This window comes from Girardinichthys multiradiatus, chromosome 18 (assembly GCF_021462225.1).
Source record: "Girardinichthys multiradiatus isolate DD_20200921_A chromosome 18, DD_fGirMul_XY1, whole genome shotgun sequence".
In the NCBI taxonomy this organism is placed as follows: Eukaryota; Metazoa; Chordata; class Actinopteri; order Cyprinodontiformes; family Goodeidae; genus Girardinichthys; species Girardinichthys multiradiatus.
In genome coordinates this window covers 6,917,552-6,936,697 of record NC_061810.1, presented here as the reverse complement: position 1 = coordinate 6,936,697, position 19,146 = coordinate 6,917,552, and the positions used below count along the sequence as shown (strand labels likewise).

The 19,146-nt window shown below is 43.0% G+C and overlaps 1 protein-coding gene across 2 annotated transcripts; it reads right to left on the bottom strand.

Annotated features, from left to right (window-relative positions):
- Window positions 1-285: 285 nt before the first annotated feature.
- fbxo46 (F-box protein 46) lies at window positions 286-18,730 on the bottom strand. 2 transcript variants are annotated; one of them, XM_047391874.1, is made up of 4 exons: window positions 18,313-18,730; window positions 17,696-17,727; window positions 4,212-4,802; window positions 286-3,846 (listed from the first exon to the last, which is right to left on the bottom strand). In XM_047391874.1, the coding sequence occupies exons 3-4, from the start codon at window positions 4,686-4,688 to the stop codon at window positions 2,059-2,061; spliced, it is 2,265 nt and encodes a 754-aa protein (XP_047247830.1). In that variant the 5' UTR covers window positions 4,689-4,802; window positions 17,696-17,727; window positions 18,313-18,730; the 3' UTR covers window positions 286-2,058. The 2 variants fall into 2 exon arrangements, with proteins under 2 accessions (XP_047247830.1, XP_047247829.1); XM_047391873.1 differs by lacking the exon at window positions 17,696-17,727.
- Window positions 18,731-19,146: the final 416 nt, after the last annotated feature.

The window sequence follows — 19,146 nt, the reverse complement described above, 5'->3', positions numbered from 1 at the left end:
AGCTTTAATGATCACATCCGTAATCAGATTTGAATGCCATTACAGTATCTGGTTACACTCTGATCCAATCAGTCACTCCTAAAGGTGTGAACGAGAGACTGCGCAAGAACGTTTAGGTAGCCCATAAATGTGTTTATAAAGTTTCTCCAACATATTAAAACTTTGGTCTACAAGAAATCAATACAAGCTTTAAGTGGCCTGAAACCATCTAGCTACAGCCTCCTCACCACAAAGAAAAAACAGCTTATATTGCTCATTATAAACAACACACTGACCAGGTCATGATTCAGATTTCCAGTTTTAATCATCACTTCTGTTTTTATTTAAGCAGATATTTCCCATTAGCATTGTACACATCTGCAACCTACAGAGTTCTCCCATGACTACCCAACCATCTTCCCATCTCCATGCAGAGTTTCAGCATCATTCATCACATCAGTTCTTCAATGTCCAGTCTGTCAGTATGCAGGGGTCGGGGTGGTCAGGGAGGTTAAAAGCGAAGGAGAGAAGGTACGGATAAATAGATTCCATTTTTTATTGCCCATCCCCCAAGATTGAAGAGTCAGAGCCATCAGCAGGCACTGTTCTTGTACTTACAATATTGTAAGTGGGTCCAGTGGAGCTGAATGGAGTGTGTGGAGCATTGGAAAACGATCCACTAATGCGGTTCTGTGCAACGTTCATTATTTGTTTAGGCCATCCGTGAGGTATCTGACGCCTCAGTCTCCAGAAGGGTGGGTAAGAGGTAGGGGGCTTTTAAGGCTGGAATCTGGTATAGAGAGTTTTTGGTGTTTGTGTTGGATATTTGAACACATTTCAAAGTATGAATGATGGCTCTGTTGAGGTGAAGGGAAGGAAGAGGGCTTAAAACAAAGGTGGAGTAATTAAAAAAAAGAAAGAAAACCTTGCCGCTTCAGTAGGATGACAGACTGATACAAGAACACAATCCTCATGAATAAAAGCAAATACAACAGCAAACATTCAGACACAAAAACCCAATAAAAACAGCCAAACAAAATAAACAAAAATGGCAAAACAAGCAAAAACCAATCAAACCATACAAAGTGACATCAGGCCTTTCCAAAGTGACATCTAGTTTCTCTTTTTAAATCCCATTCAAGTCCGTCTCCCATAATTCTCTGTAAACCAGACAGTACTCAAGACAGTGGCTCCTATTTATGGCAGGTCAGCAAGGTCAGGGTCCGCTCTGAAACGTCAAAGAGGCGGGTCTCTGAGACCGCTTGTACGTGCAGACTGGGCCCACCCAGAACCCGATTCAGAATGAACATCAGTGACGAGCAGTAAGTTCAGCAGCATCATCAGGGGACTGATCAACCTAATACAACATTACAGCACATTCAGAACAGAGAAATGCATGGTGCAGGACAGCTACAAATGGCATCTTGTACAACGGAAAAAAAGAAAAATCAAGTTTGCTTTATACAATCACATTTCTGTAGTAACTCTACACATTCTGCACTGAAAGGTTTTATATGTCCCTTGAAGCCCCTCTGTACAGCTAAGGTGGATGCTTGTGACAACACAGAATGCAGGACAAGTGTTGGGAGCTGAAAGCACGCTGGTGGGCATTACATTTCTATACGTCACTTTATGAATGCTAATCTCAATCCAAAACACTGCAACGTTTTCACATAAATCGCCTACTGTAACATCCATGTGCATATTTAGACAGAACCCCCCCCCCCCCAATGACTAAGAGGCAGAGACGAGACTGACAGCAGCAGGAGAGGACCCCAACCCTGGTATACAAACTTATTAGCCACTCCAGAGCACATCAGGGGAGAGAAGGATTATGAAGGAGTTGGAAAGAAAAAAAGGCAAGGAGTGTGAAGCTCCTCTTCCTTCTTAGCTTCTCAACCTCCCTCTACCGAGAGAAAGAATGAGAAAGAAGGTGAGGAGAAAAGCAAACAGTCTAGGAGTGCTGATTCCTCCCTGTTGCCCTCTCTGTACCCTGGTTCTCAGACCAGTGATGGAGAGACAGGAGGTGGTATGCATTATGAGATGAGAGTCGGTATGTGCGAGGCAGACTCGCCCCCTCTACCTGGCCTCCTCCCTCCTTTCTTCCCTCTTGGTGCGGATGGGCTGGGAGCCATCGGCAGGCTGCTGCACCCAGTTGTTGTCGTGAAGCCCAACCCGGCAGCCTGGAGTGTCCTTGTCAGTACGCCGGCAGCACATCCAGTAGGAACGTCCATAAGGCAGGTCGTGGTGGTAAGGTTTGGGGTGCCAGCGGCACAAAGAAACGTCCCCGCGCTCATATTGACGCTTGCACTGTTTGCAGGGGTCGTCCCTGTAGAGGGGATCTTGGTTCCAGCGTGAGTCCACTGCCCGCACCCCGTAGGTCTCGATCAGTGCCTTGAAGTAGTGACAGGTGCACTTGAGGGCTGCCAGGGAGCGAGTGGGCAGATAGCTGAAGATGTTCACCATAATGTGGTCTGGGAGCAGCAGCATGTACTGTCTGGGTTCGAGGAGTCGCTGGATCTGAAAGCGGATCTCCAGGAAGTCATGGGACACGTGGCGGTAAAGGCGACACAACGAAGGATCCGAACAGTCCTCCCCGACACCAGGAGAGTCTGGTCGTGTCGCCCTCTCCCCTGAGCCCACTGCCACCCCTGCCCCAGGACTGTTGTTGTTGGCGCAGTCCAAAGAGCACACTCCTGTCCCACTGCCAGAGGTCTTCGCTGTTACATCCTCCTCTGGTCCCCTAGGAGACTGAAGGAAAAAGAGCTGTCCGGGAGGGGGGTCGTCTGATGATGGGTCAGTCGAGCTTCCAACACCACTGCCTCCCCCTGTAGGCATTGAGAAACACACAGTCTCCTCCTGCACATTCTCTGTGCTGTCCTTGCCGTAGAAGACGCATTGGTCCACAGCACCCGTCACCACCACCTCCACATGGAACCCAGTCACTCGTTCCCTCCCCACACCTGCAGCTTTCTTCTCCCCTGTGGAGAGCTCCTGGGTGGGGTCCGGGCCGCTGCAGGTCGACTTGTCTTGATCGTCTGGTTTGGGAGTGGAAGCTGTGGCAGCAAGCAGCAGACTACTGGGATCTCTTGATGACGGACTGACGAGCTGGTACAAGTCACAGGTGATTTTCTCTTTGGACCTGGCAGCTGCCTGGTTACTTCCACCACCACAGCTCATAAACATACAGCGGGACCGGCCATCTGGCTCCAGCTGCAAACGTGGGTCCATATTCGAGACTCTGAAAGCTATCCTGACCTCCCCGTGGCTGTGGTTGGGTGGTGGTGGTGGCGTTACAGTGTCTCCTCTCTTGTGCTCTCCATCTCCGCCTTGATTACTCGAGTGTACTCCAGATCCACGACCCATATGGAGACGATTCTCTAGGGTTTGAGACTCGAAGTGCGCAATGGCCTGAGCTACCCTGCACGACTCCTGCTGCTCCTCGAGCTCCTGGTCCGTCTGGATTGGAGATGATGGCTTTTGGGATTCTCTAGAGGCCTGACTGTCTGAGTTGTTTGATTCAAACAGCATAGGAGATGGGTCAGACACTGTACCCCGGAGCAGAGTGTGCTGGCTGGGGGTGAAGCCCTGACTGTGAGTGGTGGTAAGCGACTGGTGGTGGTGCTGGTTTCCATGAACAGCCACAATGCCCTGAAGGGCCATGGCGGTCCTCTGCTCCACCAAGGCAACCATCTCTGCCACAGAAAGTAGATCCGTCTCATTCACACCCAGTGGTAGCTCATCGTTGCTTGGAGGTCCAATGCAGGTGTTAGGAGTTGGAGCTTGGGAGCGTGTGGGAGGGTCGTAAGATGAGCACCGCCTCCGTCTTTTGGCTTTACTGCAATCTGTTGCCCAGTTACCTTTAACCTGTGGAAATCAGAAAACGAACAAGAAGTCACACAATTTTATGGACATTCTGCTGTTCTTGATCATTGCCATGGTGAAATCATCTACAATACTGTCCATTTCCATAATCATGAGATTGGGCAACTTTCCCTGAGCTTCAGGACCTTAGTCATTAAGCTCTATGTCATAAAGGTTGCTGGACATGATCAAATACATTTAAATACCAGTTTTAATGCATGGATCCTGAAATTCAAGCAGAACTCTGGGATTTCAAGATGCAGGCATAAAATTAGCAAACTGATATATTGTATTACTGACATTTGAGCAGAATTATCAGGAACGCTGGAATTCAGGAAGAAAGTCATACACCACAGTCAGCTTCTCACCTTCATGGCACTTGGTCTGGGCTGGCCTGCTCCACTGAATTGATGTGCAACAAAGAAGGCAATCTTCTCCTTTGTGTTCCCTGGTTTTATAACATACCAGGTGTCCAACAGCACACGCCCATCTTGCACCTGAGACTCTGTATTGGGTGGTGAGGGCGGAGCAGAAGGGGGCTGAGAGGCCTGAGTCTGTGTCATGGAGCTAGATTCAAGCTCAGGTTCAGGTGGCGTGTTCTCCGACCCCACATCCTCCTCCTCCTTTCCCTCCTTAACCCCAACTATCATCCCTACATCTTCACTTTCTTCTGGCGTCCTCCTGGCACCTTGAGAGAGCTCAGCCTTGCAGACAGAGGGGGATCCTGCTCCGCTGGCACCTCCACTGCTGCCCCCCGAGCCCGGACTCCGAGCTTTGTTCTGGGAGTAGGTGCCGAAGGGGCGAGGGCACCACAGCCGGATGTGGGAGAAGGTGTCTCGGTCCATCAGGATGAGGACCACCGCGGCATATCTGCATCTATGCTGGCCAGCAGACACCAGGAGCTCTCATTGTTCCAGTTGCCACCACACTGGCAATAAGACCAACACCGGGCAAGGAACCTGCATTAAGAGTACAGACAGAGGTTAAATACTGCAGGGTGGGGGAGTGAGAAAATGGCATAGTGATAAAACTATACATATGCTTAGAAGGGCAGATACACAAAACTCATCAACACTAGGATTAAATTAGAAGATCATTAACTAATTGGAACTGTACTGAATAGTTGCCCTGAGGTAAACCCACGGACCAACCACCAGTGTTTAGACGAGAGAGCATCCTACTCTAATGGACAACAATCACAAACCCTGTTCTTCAAATTTAATCAGCAGTTACATTTGCTTCTGTCCAACAAGACCCCCACTCTGAGGCCTCCAGATTAAATTAAAGGGACTGCATTTCAGGTTTCAAGATGAAAGGGGTGAAATATGGAACACAAAAGTACCAAATGGATCCTCCTCACCCTCTCTCTGCATCTCAGCATTTCAAAGAGGACTTGACTTAATAGGAGGCAACACAGGGAGGAGCATCCAGGCATACGCTGGACCTATTATTAGAAAGCAGCAGCAGTGGGTGGGCTAGAAGTGATACTGTGGTTGCTATCCTCACCTCTTTCTCACTCTCAAACAGACTATACAACAGAAAAGGCAGGGTGAGCTTTTTGTCCACCCAGCATCCTTTGCTTCTATAGCAAAGCCAGCAGCTGGCCATGCCAGGAACGTGCCAGCATGCTTCAGGACAGGCAAGAGGGGCAGTAGAGCAACATGTTTGGGTCACTGAAAACATGTCTGCAATTACTGTAAATGATGCCATTTGCCCCCAAGACGCTCTACAGAACATTTTACAAGCCCTTCAAATAAAAATACAACAATCCAGGACAAAGTCGCCATTTAAACATTTAATGACAAATCTGTATCGACTATACAGGTCCTTCTCAAAATATTAGCATATTGTGATAAAGTTCATTATTTTCCATAATGTCATGATGAAAATTTAACATTCATATATTTTAGATTCATTGCACACTAACTGAAATATTTCAGGTCTTTTATTGTCTTAATACGGATAATTTTGGCATACAGCTCATGAAAACCCAAAATTCCTATCTCACAAAATTAGCATATTTCATCCGACCAATAAAAGAAAAATGTTTTTAATACAAAAAACGTCAACCTTCAAATAATCATGTACAGTTATGCACTCAATACTTGGTCGGGAATCCTTTGGCAGAAATGACTGCTTCAATGCGGCGTGGCATGGAGGCAATCAACCTGTGGCACTGCTGAGGTCTTATGGAGGCCCAGGATGCTTCGATAGCGGCCTTTAGCTCATCCAGAGTGTTGGGTCTTGAGTCTCTCAACGTTCTCTTCACAATATCCCACAGATTCTCTATGGGGTTCAGGTCAGGAGAGTTGGCAGGCCAATTGAGCACAGTGATACCATGGTCAGTAAACCATTTACCAGTGGTTTTGGCACTGTGAGCAGGTGCCAGGTCGTGCTGAAAAATGAAATCTTCATCTCCATAAAGCTTTTCAGCAGATGGAAGCATGAAGTGCTCCAAAATCTCCTGATAGCTAGCTGCATTGACCCTGCCCTTGATAAAACACAGTGGACCAACACCAGCAGCTGACACGGCACCCCAGACCATCACTGACTGTGGGTACTTGATACTGGACTTCTGGCATTTTGGCATTTCCTTCTCCCCAGTCTTCCTCCAGACTCTGGCACCTTGATTTCTGAATGACATGCAGAATTTGCTTTCATCCGAAAAAAGTACTTTGGACCACTGTGCAACAGTCCAGTGCTGCTTCTCTGTAGCTCAGGTCTGGGGAATGCGGCACCTGTAGCCCATTTCCTGCACACGCCTGTGTACGGTGGCTCTGGATGTTTCTACTCCAGACTCAGTCCACTGCTTCCGCAGGTCCCCCAAGGTCTGGAATCGGCCCTTCTCCACAATCTTCCTCAGGGTCTGGTCACCTCTTCTCGTTGTGCAGCGTTTTCTGCCACACTTTTTCCTTCCCACAGACTTCCCACTGAGGTGCCTTGATACAGCACTCTGGGAACAGCCTATTCGTACAGAAATTTCTTTCTGTGTCTTACCCTCTTGCTTGAGGGTGTCAATAGTGGCCTTCTGGACAGCAGTCAGGTCGGCAGTCTTACCCATGATTGGGGTTTTGAGTAATGAACCAGGCTGGGAGTTTTAAAGGCCTCAGGAATCTTTTGCAGGTGTTTAGAGTTAACTCGTTGATTCAGATGATTAGGTTCATAGCTCGTTTAGAGACCCTTTTAATGATATGCTAATTTTGTGAGATAGGAATTTTGGGTTTTCATGAGCTGTATGCCAAAATCATCCGTATTAAGACAATAAAAGACCTGAAATATTTCAGTTAGTGTGCAATAAATCTAAAATATATGAATGTTAAATTTTCATCATGACATTATGGAAAATAATGAACTTTATCACAATATGCTAATATTTTGAGAAGGACCTGTATTTCAGAAAACACTCCTGACAATGATACCTTACAAACTACCGCGAGGAAAGACACTGTTTATATCTTACATAGATTTTCTGACGTGAGGTTCTGTTTAGTGATTGCCGGTGAGCTCCCTTACCTGTGGCAGAAGGTGGTCATATCACTGAGAGCTTGTTCGACACTTGTGCATTAATTTCAGAGTGGAGGAAGATGACAACAAGATCAGTGTCTCTATGTGGAGCTGTATTTATCTGCCTCGTCGGCCTATTTGGTGAGCAGGGTTCTCACCAGTGCATTTCAGCGCATGTGCTGAGTCTGTTCCCGCTTCCTTTCACCCTATGACTCTGTGCAACCGCTAACACTAAAGCTTTCCAAAATCATGTATAAACGGCATCATATCATGGCGGACCTGCAGAAGAAAATCTCTTCTTGTATCCCCCCCACGCTCATAAAAATTCCTGGTGAGAACCGAACCCTGGTGAGTCCGCCATCAAAGGTTTCAAACTACATTGTCAACCTGCAGACCTGGAAAGGACAGGAGCATGGCATTAAACCATGTGCACAACTGACGCAAAATCCAAATGTTTACTCCGTTTACAGCGGAGCTGGAACGGACTGAGGAGTTATTACACACCAACCTGCCTCATACCCCACTGATGTGAACGTTTTTGGCTTACGCTGGTTAAAAATGCTGAGGATACCAGATGTCTGACTAGCCGTTAGCTTCCGCCACTCATATACCACAAGCTCAGAGTGATTTAACATATTTCTACTACCGGTAAGGAAACCATTAAAGAGAATAACTTAGCAGAATCTCACCATTAAATATTCTATACAAACCCTTTAAAAAGTGCAAAATAAGACTATTTAAACTCACTAGGTCAGAGAACAAAAGTATACTGTCTGGGTTTGTCACTGTTTTCTTTGTTTTTTACTGTGCTTTCACACCAAACCTTTGGAAGGCTTTGTACCGTGTCAGAGTTCGGTTTCTGGAGCGGATCATGCCAGTGTGAACCCATCCCGGACCCTGAAACGGACCAGAGGACCATACCCTGGCACCGTTACAACTGCCATTTCGGCACAGTTTATCCGGACCCTGGAGTGGTTTGCTTGCAGTGTGAATGCATGTCGGTCAACATACCAAACGCAGGAAGAGAGGATGTAATGCAAGAGCAGCGCATTAGAGTAGAAGAACTAAGAAAGAGTTTGAAAATGTCTCATGGGGCTGCATAAAGTAGTGAAGAGGTGGAGGAGCACAACTACATTTAAAATCAAAGTAGCAACAGAAACCCCAATGAGACCGACTTTGTTCTTCATGCTTTTTTTTTTCTTCTTGATCAGCGCAATACTGCCCCGAAACAATGTGCTGCAACTGCATGGCTTTAGTTTAGCTAAAAGGTGTGAATCTTGTCGATCCCTGGACCGGACCATCATTGTGAATGCGCCCTAATTCTCTTCTAAGAGAGTAAACGTATAAAATGATTAAATGATGCAAGTCAAGACCAAAATAATTACTTCGTTTAAGCCTTTTAGATGTCTGAACTTGAGCAGTCCATTTTCCTTACATCTGATGGGTCAGTTAGATGTGAATCATTTTACTACCGGTCCTACCCCATTAGCAAACCAAACTGAAATAGGCCTTGTTTCAACTTAAATACAAAGTTACAGTCAAAATAACATTATTCAAGGTTGCTGCTAGCAGCAAATAAGTTCACCTGACAAACCAACATCATTTATTGGTACAGTAAACTTCAGAGCAGCATTATACAAGCTTGTTTTATTTTCTACTACAGATAGTTCCCATTTGACATCAGCAGGATCCCCTCTGTATAGTCGCAGCAGGAATGAACCACTGTTCCCGAAACTGGATTGGGTGAGATGATACATTTATTCAAAATGACTTCAATATAGGAGTCTGTAATATGGCAAAAATTAACAAAAAAAACATAACAGACCTTTGTTGTTCTGACCAGATGTTCTTCATTTGGTGCTTGTGTCACTTACATCTAAGCCTTTATGTACAACATCTTAAACTGTTTCACCAAACTCTAAACCAAAAGTAAACGGTACCACCAGAAGCTGCTTTCTGAAGCTACAGAAAAAAGAAATTTATACTGACACGTCTGAGCAAAAGGACAGAACCACAGACCAAGACAAAAGTGCTCTCTAGACAATAGTACAATCTCTGCTTTGGTACACCATCGATACGCTCCAGACTTTCTTGATCCGTTTTCAGAGCTCCTACGCATCTTTTATCGCAAGACTCAAGACTTTTGTGTTGCATCTGTTATAAAACTCTGGACATTTAAGTACAAAGTAATAACTTTGAACCTACTCAAGTAAAACCTTTCTGTAGGTTCCACAAATACTGAAACAGCACAATGTTGAAAGAGGTAACTGGACCAACTTAGAACAGCTCAGTTTCAAAATCTATAATTTTAATTGTACAAAAAGGACAATCAGAGAATCTTCAGGAAGTGCAGCAGCTGAAACCGTTCCATCTGAGTGAGTCTAGAAACCTGAAGCGAGACATGCAATATAAATGAACCTATTCTAAAATCCTATAAAACATCTATACAATCTGGAGCAAGTCTTTAAAAAGTTTGTCATCATCTACTTTGTTTTTTATATTATTATTTACTTTGCAATTTAAAAGTCTCAGATGAGTAAGCACATCACATTCAAGCATGCAACGGAAAAACACCAAAACTTTCAGAACAAGCAGATGGGAACGTGGAAAGAAAAGGTTGTGGGACGCATCTCAGCAGCTACACAATATCTGAGCTCCGTGTTGCCACCTGTACACGTGCAGCAGACGCCTTCAGGACCTAGAAGACGAGCAGAGTTGCTGTGTACATCCTATTAAATAGCGTTTTTTTCATCAAAGAAACTCTCATTCTTAAACCAGTTTGGTTTGCCTGAATAACATGGTTCTCAGGTTAGACAGACACTACAGGAAAGGCTACACACTATCAGAAAAACACGATGCGTGATAATGTTGGTCAATTTAATGATGACAATATGACTTAAAATAAATACTCCATTTTTAGCAATAGGATCAGAATTCTATATTTTCCTGATATCATGCAGCTCCACCTAATACCCTCTTCAAACACTTTCTGCTGCTTTAAACAAACATTATGTAATATATTACTGGCATACAGAACATGAATGTCTTGTACTGGTATAAATCAAGCAGTTCTCTGCCATATTTAGATGACAATACATTTGCTATATATTATTGTGCCTCCCTACCATGCGATTAAAAAGTGTCTCATTACATGATGGCTCAGTGATAACAGCACGAGGTGGATCAGAGGCTAAGGGGGGTGGGGTGTGTGTGTGTTAACTTCTGACCTCCCATTGCAAACCGACACCTTTCAGATGATGAAGAGGTGTAAAGAGCATGTTTAGATTGCAGATTGAAAAGATGATGTGAAAGAGGGGAGTGGTGGGACAGGACTGATAAAACAATGAAGCTTTGTCTTTTAGAATTCATACATTTAATTTGGAAGTTATGCGTTTACATAGGAGACGTCAAACTTTATTACGAACGATTTTACAAATTGTACGAATTAGAGCTGGTACACTGATTGTGATGCAACAAATATATCATCCGATTATCAGTATATGCAGTGGTAATATCACATTGGGCTGTTTGGAAAGCAGCATTTGCTGACCTACAGGTACTCCTTAAAAAGAAGAAGGAAATATTTCAAGCGTTATTTTCTTGTCATTGGCGTACAAATAATAAAAACCCAAAATGTATTGCTTCAAATCATTATCACACTAGATTATTACATAAATCAATAAAAAGTTATATTTTAAAACAGAAATGTCACTTCTAAAAGGCATGTTCATTTCCATGCTTTCAATAATTGTTTGGGGCTCCTTTAGCATGAATTACTGCATCAATGCGACGTGGCATGGTGAATGGATCAGCCTGTGGTTCTGCTGAGGTAGCAGTGGAAGCTCAAGTTGCTTTGACAACAGCCTTCAAACCATCTGCCTTGTTGGGACTGGTGTTCTTCATCTTCCTCTTGACAATACTCCACAGATTCTCTTTGGGGTTCAGGACAGGACAGTTTGCTGACCAATCAAGCCCAGTAACACCATGGTCATTGAAACAGCTTTTGGTAGTGTGGACTGGTACCAAGTGTAGTCCATGTGTAGGTTTCATCTGTGCATAGTGGTTCTTGATGCACTGAATCCAGCCTTAGTTAACTCCTTGTGAAGCTCATCCAGCTTGAAGAGAGAATCCCCACAAAGCTGCGGTTATCCTTGTTGCTGGTGCATCTTTCCCTGCCACACCTCTACCAACTACCACCCTATCGACCCTCTATAAATATGCCTAGATACAGCACTCTGAGCAACCAGCTTCTTTAGAAATGACTTTGTGTCTTATCCTCTTTGTTGAGGGCGTTAGTGACTGTCTTCCGGACATCTGTCCAGTCAGCAGTCTTCTCCATGACTGTGTAGCCACTGACTTAGACTGACACCATTTAGAGGCTCAGGAAACCTTTCCAGATGATTTGAGGTACTTAGCTGATTAGGGTGTTGATATCAGGTGTTAAGAAAATTTTACGTTTTCACAGTATTGAAATTTTTTGGGTTTTTATTATCAGCAATCATAATCATCCAAATTACAAGAAATAGAGGCTTGTAATATTTTACTCTGTGTAATGAATCTATGCGAGTTTCTCTTTCTGAAAGTAGTGACACAAAATTATTGAACGTTTTCCAAGATATTCTCTTTCTATGGGAAATACGTGTATATGTTCCAAATAAGGCATTTATGCTTTGCAAGCCAATAATATTTTCAACCTGCCAGTTTCTCACTGTATTAGATACCCAGATCTGACACAGATTATAGTGCCTCAGCCAAGATGCTGAAGGTTACAGAGTGCTGGAAGCATGTGGAGTGAGAGAAAATGCCTATCCTCCCATGATAAATACTCAACATTTGCATTGCATGATTTCCTAACATAGTGCAAACCTTGAACCAACAGATCTACAAGAACAATGTGTTTATTAGTTCAGTGGCAGGTCTGTTGGATCTGAAGCTTTGTTTTGCATTTTAACTTCCTGACATTTTTTGATCTTGTGAATAAAAGGTTCATTTTCTGTGAGTAGACACTAATTATTAGTGAATCACAGTTCCGTCTCAAGGTAAACAAAGTAAAAAAAAAAAAAAAAAGTATTTTTATTCTCCAACCTTGACTCGGTACAATGCTCCAGATAGATTCTCCAAAAATGAGGAAAAACTAAATTTACAACCATGAAAATATTCACACAGTCTTATAATTAAGAAGGTGCCATTTAATAAATGATGGCCATATTTAGGAGGATGTTCAAGCCGGCCGTTTTCAGTTTTGGCCATTTTGATGCCCAATCAGCACACTTCCAAACGGGTCACTTGGTCTTTTTGGTGTAAGACATTACATGGGTGGTGCTTTATAAGTTGAAGTAATGGATTGGCTGAGAGAGGCGCAAAAAGCAAACAGCGCCAACACAGTGTGGGGCAACAATATAAATGCTTCCTCTATAATCACACAGCAACAAGTCTGCTAAGAGCAGACAGATTATACTGTACTGAGGCTGAAGAGCCTTTTAACTGCTTTCTTTTCAGCCACTGGACTAGTCATAACTAGTTTCATTCTCCACCTCCTCCTTATCCACCTCGATTACCACAGATCCATCCAATGCATTACTCCTTTCATCAAGGGCAAACAGAGCCAGAGGGGAACTACAGGCTTTTGCTTTTCTGTGAAATTATAGTAGGGAGATAATGTTAGTAAGAGCATTTGAGTGAAAACATGGAAAGAAACAAGATTCTGGTACAGTTATGTTGTATGTTTCAATAAGAAAACAGAGAACGCGAAAACCTCTCATCTCTGTTCTCAGACAAACATGACTAAATAATGGCACAAAACAGCCTAAAAGCCAGAAGTTATTAAAAACACCACTTAAGATTACAGATGAACTTAGTTTCAACAATGAAATGTCACCTGGCAACATAAACCTTGAAGAATCAGAGGTAGCATTTTTACTGTGAAATCAGACCGCCGGCTAATTCAAATAAATGAGCTGGTCTGTATATTAATCTCCATTATAAGAAATAAGTCAGGCTGCATGATGTCAAAAAACCTTGCGATGACAATATCAGTTGCCTATTTAGGGTTACTACACTCAGTAGGGAGAACAGAGCAACACGGTGTTCCTACATACTGCTGGTCAGCTGGCTGATGAAGGCTACTACACTTCTCTCACATTTCCAGGTGTAAGACAGCCATGGTGTGGAAACTAAAAGAACGCCACCCATCAGCAGCCAACCACAGCCTTTACCTGAATTAATAACCAGCTAATATCAGATGAAGTACTCGTGTTATTCTCTTTTGTCTGTAATACTTCACACAACTCAAAGTTAGATCTAAGAGATGAGGCACATTTATACATGATTGTTTTGCATCATTTACTCCTCCACAGAATTCCTGCAAATAAGGCAACAACCTACTCCATGAAATCCTGTCCAAACTCGGTGGCAGCCACCGGTGTTATAGTGACTCTACAGCCCACAGACGACATCGTCGGGTACCCAACTCGTCTGACAATCTGTCAGGAGAGAATGAAGAGTTTTCTGAACATTTCCAGAACTTAACTCGCTCCACACACTGACACATGGAGGCATGCAGTTCGCCAAGTTTGCAGACTCGTCAACCAGGACAGCCCAAAGTACAGATTCATATTATTCAGTAAGGGTTAGAGTTGGGGTTAGGGGTACATAAAAGGTGAACTCAAACTAAACAGTGTGTATTTAAATCAAACGGGATGTGGTAATTGGATCAGAGAATCGATAGGAGGTTCTGTTATCTAGTCTACGTCATTAAAGTTAATCAATAATACAGAGTACAACATTCCTCTGCTGTACTGAAGACTGGGGAGATGTTTCTGTGATTGCAAAATAGTCATGGGACACAGAGGAGCTTCCTCTCAACCATCAAAAATCAGTGAATAACAGTAGGAGTAACAAGGTGACAACATGCAGAACAAGTTCTAGCCAGCTGTCTGCACAGTGAATGCCAATAAGAGTTTAAAGTTTGTACTTTTTTTCCCATCCTGATGTTAGGTTTCCAAAAATGTCCCATGAATTACAATAATAAATGACTTTTAAAAGGATCAACTGGATCCATTTAGTTTAAAGCAAATTTCCAGGGTTCCCGAACAGTTTCCATGTCAGAATTACTTCTGTTACCACACTCAAAGTTGAGAGATTTTTCAGTCAATTTCCGGTGGGTGGTCCAGATCCAGACCCAAACGTCTTACTCAGACAAAGATTAGAAGAGAGAGCAACAGTTCATACCCCCATGCTTTCAATCCTGTGTAGAAACCCTGGATTTGAGTTAAACACCATCACTTCCTGTAGAGTAATCATCCTCTGCTTACTGTTTTCACTTTGCTGGGCAGGTGTGTTCGACAACTGGACTATAACCTCAGGGAACACTCATAATGTTTACAGGTTAGATAAGGGAATTATGAAATTAATTTCTAAATGTTTGACGTCACACTTCAGGCTGTAAGGTCATGGGGCTCAAAACATCTCTGGTGAATAAGAACCAAATGGTTAAAGCATAAAACAACTCGCTGGTTATATGATCACGTGTCTAGGCATTTCATTCTTTTTCAATTGGATTACTGCAGCCAGAAACCCACAAACCACGCTGACACAACCCGTAAAACACATGCAGAAAAGTTTCTCTCTGCATGTGTCCGACGACTGTGTAACCGATGAGCACCCAGCAGGCTAGCTGTTTTGCACTGCCAACAGAACAATAGAGTGGAGTGCATTACTCCAGCAGTCAGCTCAGGAACATGCGTGAACACCTGGGAACCCGAGCGGCTGATTGGCCGGCACGGCTGCATGTGTTCGTTCTGAAATGTCGTCACAGGTCGGGACTGGGACGCAAGCTTCGATAAGACATCCACCAAGACCACTGAGTCAGCACAGGGCTCTGTTCTACTGACCATCTGAAAGGAGGCTCAATCACACACTGTCTGAAGAAACAGCATCAAACGGTTCAACAGCACTAAGGTTAGACACTGTGACCTAAACTGGTTTTCCTACGAGTTAGACTCATTCATTTAGGCAAGTGTTTAGGTACACAGACCTCTCATTACAACCACAACTTATAATACACAGCAAACAGGAGTCTGTTTGTGGCCCTGAATAGGCCGATCATCATAGTGTTTAACATCCTTATATAGAGCTCCTATGACTGACATTCATGTATTAAAATATACGATCCATAGGTGATTTCACAGAGTACAAGGCTTTTAAAAAGCACACTGCAAATTCTGCTTGTGTGCATTTTGATTGATGACATCCCAAAAAAGGCACAAGAACTAAGCGTACCAGCTAATACTAATTAACACAAAAAAATACGTAAATAAGTACGGGACGAGCAACAGGTTCTGAAGCAGGGGTGGGTGGTACGGCTCAAATATAGCACAAGTTTTTATGCAGTAAAATCAGAAGCTTATCACGATTTCCCTACATACACTCATAGCTTTGGAAGAAAGAAAAATAAAACGGCATAACTCACGGCAAAGAGCATTTCTAACCTTGTTCTCATCAGTTCACACAATTTTGCCAACTTGTGTCAAGCGCATTTGACAATTAAGATATTTGATTTCTTAAAACAAAGAAAACCATACCTTTCATCGTTGCCACTTTATACAACAGTAGGAACATTTTTAATCATGACTATTGTGTAAAAATTAATTGCAGTTCTCATTTTTACTTCAGCATCAATATCACCATTGTTACTGGTAGTAGTTGCCATATTTTCCTCATTCCATCACACTCTGACCAACACACTGAGAATGCCTTCTGTATTAAAGGATGTCTCCCAGGGATGAACTACAGCTATGAAACAAACATTCACACTGTTGTCTTTTATGGTTATATTATTTTCAACTAAATATACTCATGCTTTACTACTACCTGGATAATCAGTAAAACCAGAGGGGAATTTGTAAGTTTTTTTTCTAAATAGAATGAAAACTCAACTTTGTGCCTGAGCAAAAGCATAAACTTGTAATTCATAGAATGTATTTTATAGACAATTTCAATACTTCTCAGTCTTGGCATCTCTCCAACATTTTCTAAACCTCAATGATCCAAGATCGTCATACCATTCATTCCTACTTTGAAGCATTCCAGTCACAAGGGATTCAATTTCAGGCTTCCCGACTCTGATGACAACCTGACGACTGATGGGTTGTTTTTTTTTTCCTCACATCTTCCCTCAGGCGTCAACTGAAATGATGGCGGTTGTATTGCCGGTGCAAGCATGGTGGGACTAACTGGTAGAACTGGGCTCATAAGTTTGTCTGGCAATGATTTCCGGGTAGTAGCAGTTGATCCACAGGTTCTTCAAGAAGTACTGTTGCAACTTAAAACGTGATCCAAGTCCCGTTGCACAGGCCAACGATCCATTGAAAACAGGACTGTTTTTCCATTTTTGTTAACACAGTTATGTGTTAATGACTATGTTTTAATTACTATGTTTATGACTATGTTTTAATTACAATCTCCGTGCACACAACACTAGTAGAAATGTGAAAACTGTGCAATTTCCCTGCCACGCCACTAGTAGGCAGTACGTTGTTAAAAAACAACATGCTCATGTGTACAAACACTCCCCGTTTAAAACAAAAATGGGATAAAACTATTTGCACTTTGTTGGAGAACCATCGATTCAAAAGAGTCAGCAGCACAAACAGTACTCCACAATCCGGTATTGTTGACATCTCCTTCTGTAGTTTTTAAACTGGTCGACATTCTTTATACTGTGCTTGTGTGCATTAATTTCTACTTATTGCAGTCATACTGTCCATGAGCCAGGGCTTCCCCATACAGGAAGATTCAGTTTTTCCTGTCTACATGAAAACGCCTCTCGGGATGTTTTCAAAACGTTACAACATGGAACCAGTTCTCAAATTGTGCCATTTTCACAGAAAAGGAACAGCGTACAAGAACTGTCGAAATGCAAACAAACTCTTCTGTTTTCAACAAAAAACATTCGTCATGTAAACAGGGCCTAAAATGAATGTACTGACCAACCCATAAAAACAACAATGCAGCATTATGTTGAACAACAACCGCATCGAATGTAAATAAACACAAATGAGGGTATGATTTAGTTAAAAACGTAAATAAAGAGGTCATACAAGACAAATAAAAGCGGACAGACTAAACAGAGCCTTGTGTGATGTCGCCTAAGATGTGTGTGCTTGGAAGGTTGGTTTTGGGAGGGTAGGTTTCATCTTGAATAAATGATTAATTCCAACAAATCAAATGGAACAGCGGACCATACAGGTGTTGTTTTATGGATTAGCTCGGCTGATTTTACAGATAAAGTCCGGCAAGCAGCTTTAATCTACTGTAGAAGCAGCTGTTTGATTGCAGAGAACCTCACCGAGATCTTCTCCAACATGTCCCAGATGTTTTCTTGGAAAGAACCACACACAGACATTGGCTTTTAAATGTGTAACTGTGAATAACAAATATGTCAGACTATAATCATGGCTGTGACTGAAGTTTCTTACTCCAAAACGAAGGCCCGCAGTTCACTAAAGCATTTATTTAGGTAAATGTTTCAACTTGCCAAAATATCGTCAGAACAAGTTGAAGCAATTGCTAACGCTGCCATGACAACCACGAGGTGGAATGGGACCAAAACACAATAAAGGAGCAAGAAGGCAGCCAAAACAACAAACATTAAAATTTAAATGTCTTTAACCAACTACTAGCTAGTCAAGCAGTTAGCTAACAGAGCGTCGCTGGAACATAAATGTCCACCGGACTATAAGTTAAACAGAAACTAGTGATCTAGAGTACTTTATTTACACACATCTGTTCAACTCAGCTCTTTTACACGAGGATCAATTTAGGTGTAAAGTAATAAAGTTGTAGTCGAACAAACAGATCCCTTCAGAGCTAACGAGCTAGCACAACTTACCTGCACAATAATATGACTCTGCTAGCAAGCTTCGATAAATGACATTTTACTTGTTGTTGTGGGAGTAAAGATACCTTTTGGGTTGTTCTCCACAGAAACCCCGCGTTGAGCAGAAGGTAGATGACAAGTCCTTGTTCGCTGTGTTTTCCTTCAGCCAAACTAGTCAAATACAGGTGACACGAGTTGACTATCCGAGTCCGCGTAGCTAGGCTAACCCATTAGCAGGCTAACGTCGACAATAGCCCACAGCTACTTTCTGTTTTATCAACCTTGCTTAGTGCTGGCCACTATCGCAGCATTTCAGCCTGTCAGTTTCCTTAAAATAGTCCACTTGACCGCACGCTAAATCAGGTCGCCCAGCTATCGCTCTCCCGCTGTCTATTCAGAAGTGTCACGGGCTTTCACAGTATGTTCTCAGTGATACCAAAATAATCTGTGTTAAAACGGCGAGAGGAGGAAGGCCATCTTGTTGACAAGCAGCTGCACAAGTCCCGCAGCCAATAGCAGCGCAGAGTCGGTGGTGTGCCCATATATGGTGTGTGCTCAGCGCCCTCCCTCTCCACTGCCCCACAGACGCCACACCGGCCACACTGACACCCCAACACCTAAAGGTCACGGTGTCAAAGACAGGTGGCAAAACTCAAAGCGTATCACGGCGTATGTTCATTCTCCATAGATTTTATATGTTATTACGCAGACAGACACTTTAATTAGACTTTTATTGTTTCATCAACACTATACAGGGTTTCTCCAATACTTATACCCCTGTTAATTATCCAGGTTTAAAATTATACTATGTTTAAGTACTTTTTGAAAAAATGTCAGCATTCATTCTTCTTCTGTGGTCTTTGAGCATGCCTCATCTTGGTGAAGTAATAGAAGCCCATACAAGTTTTCCTTTCTTAAGA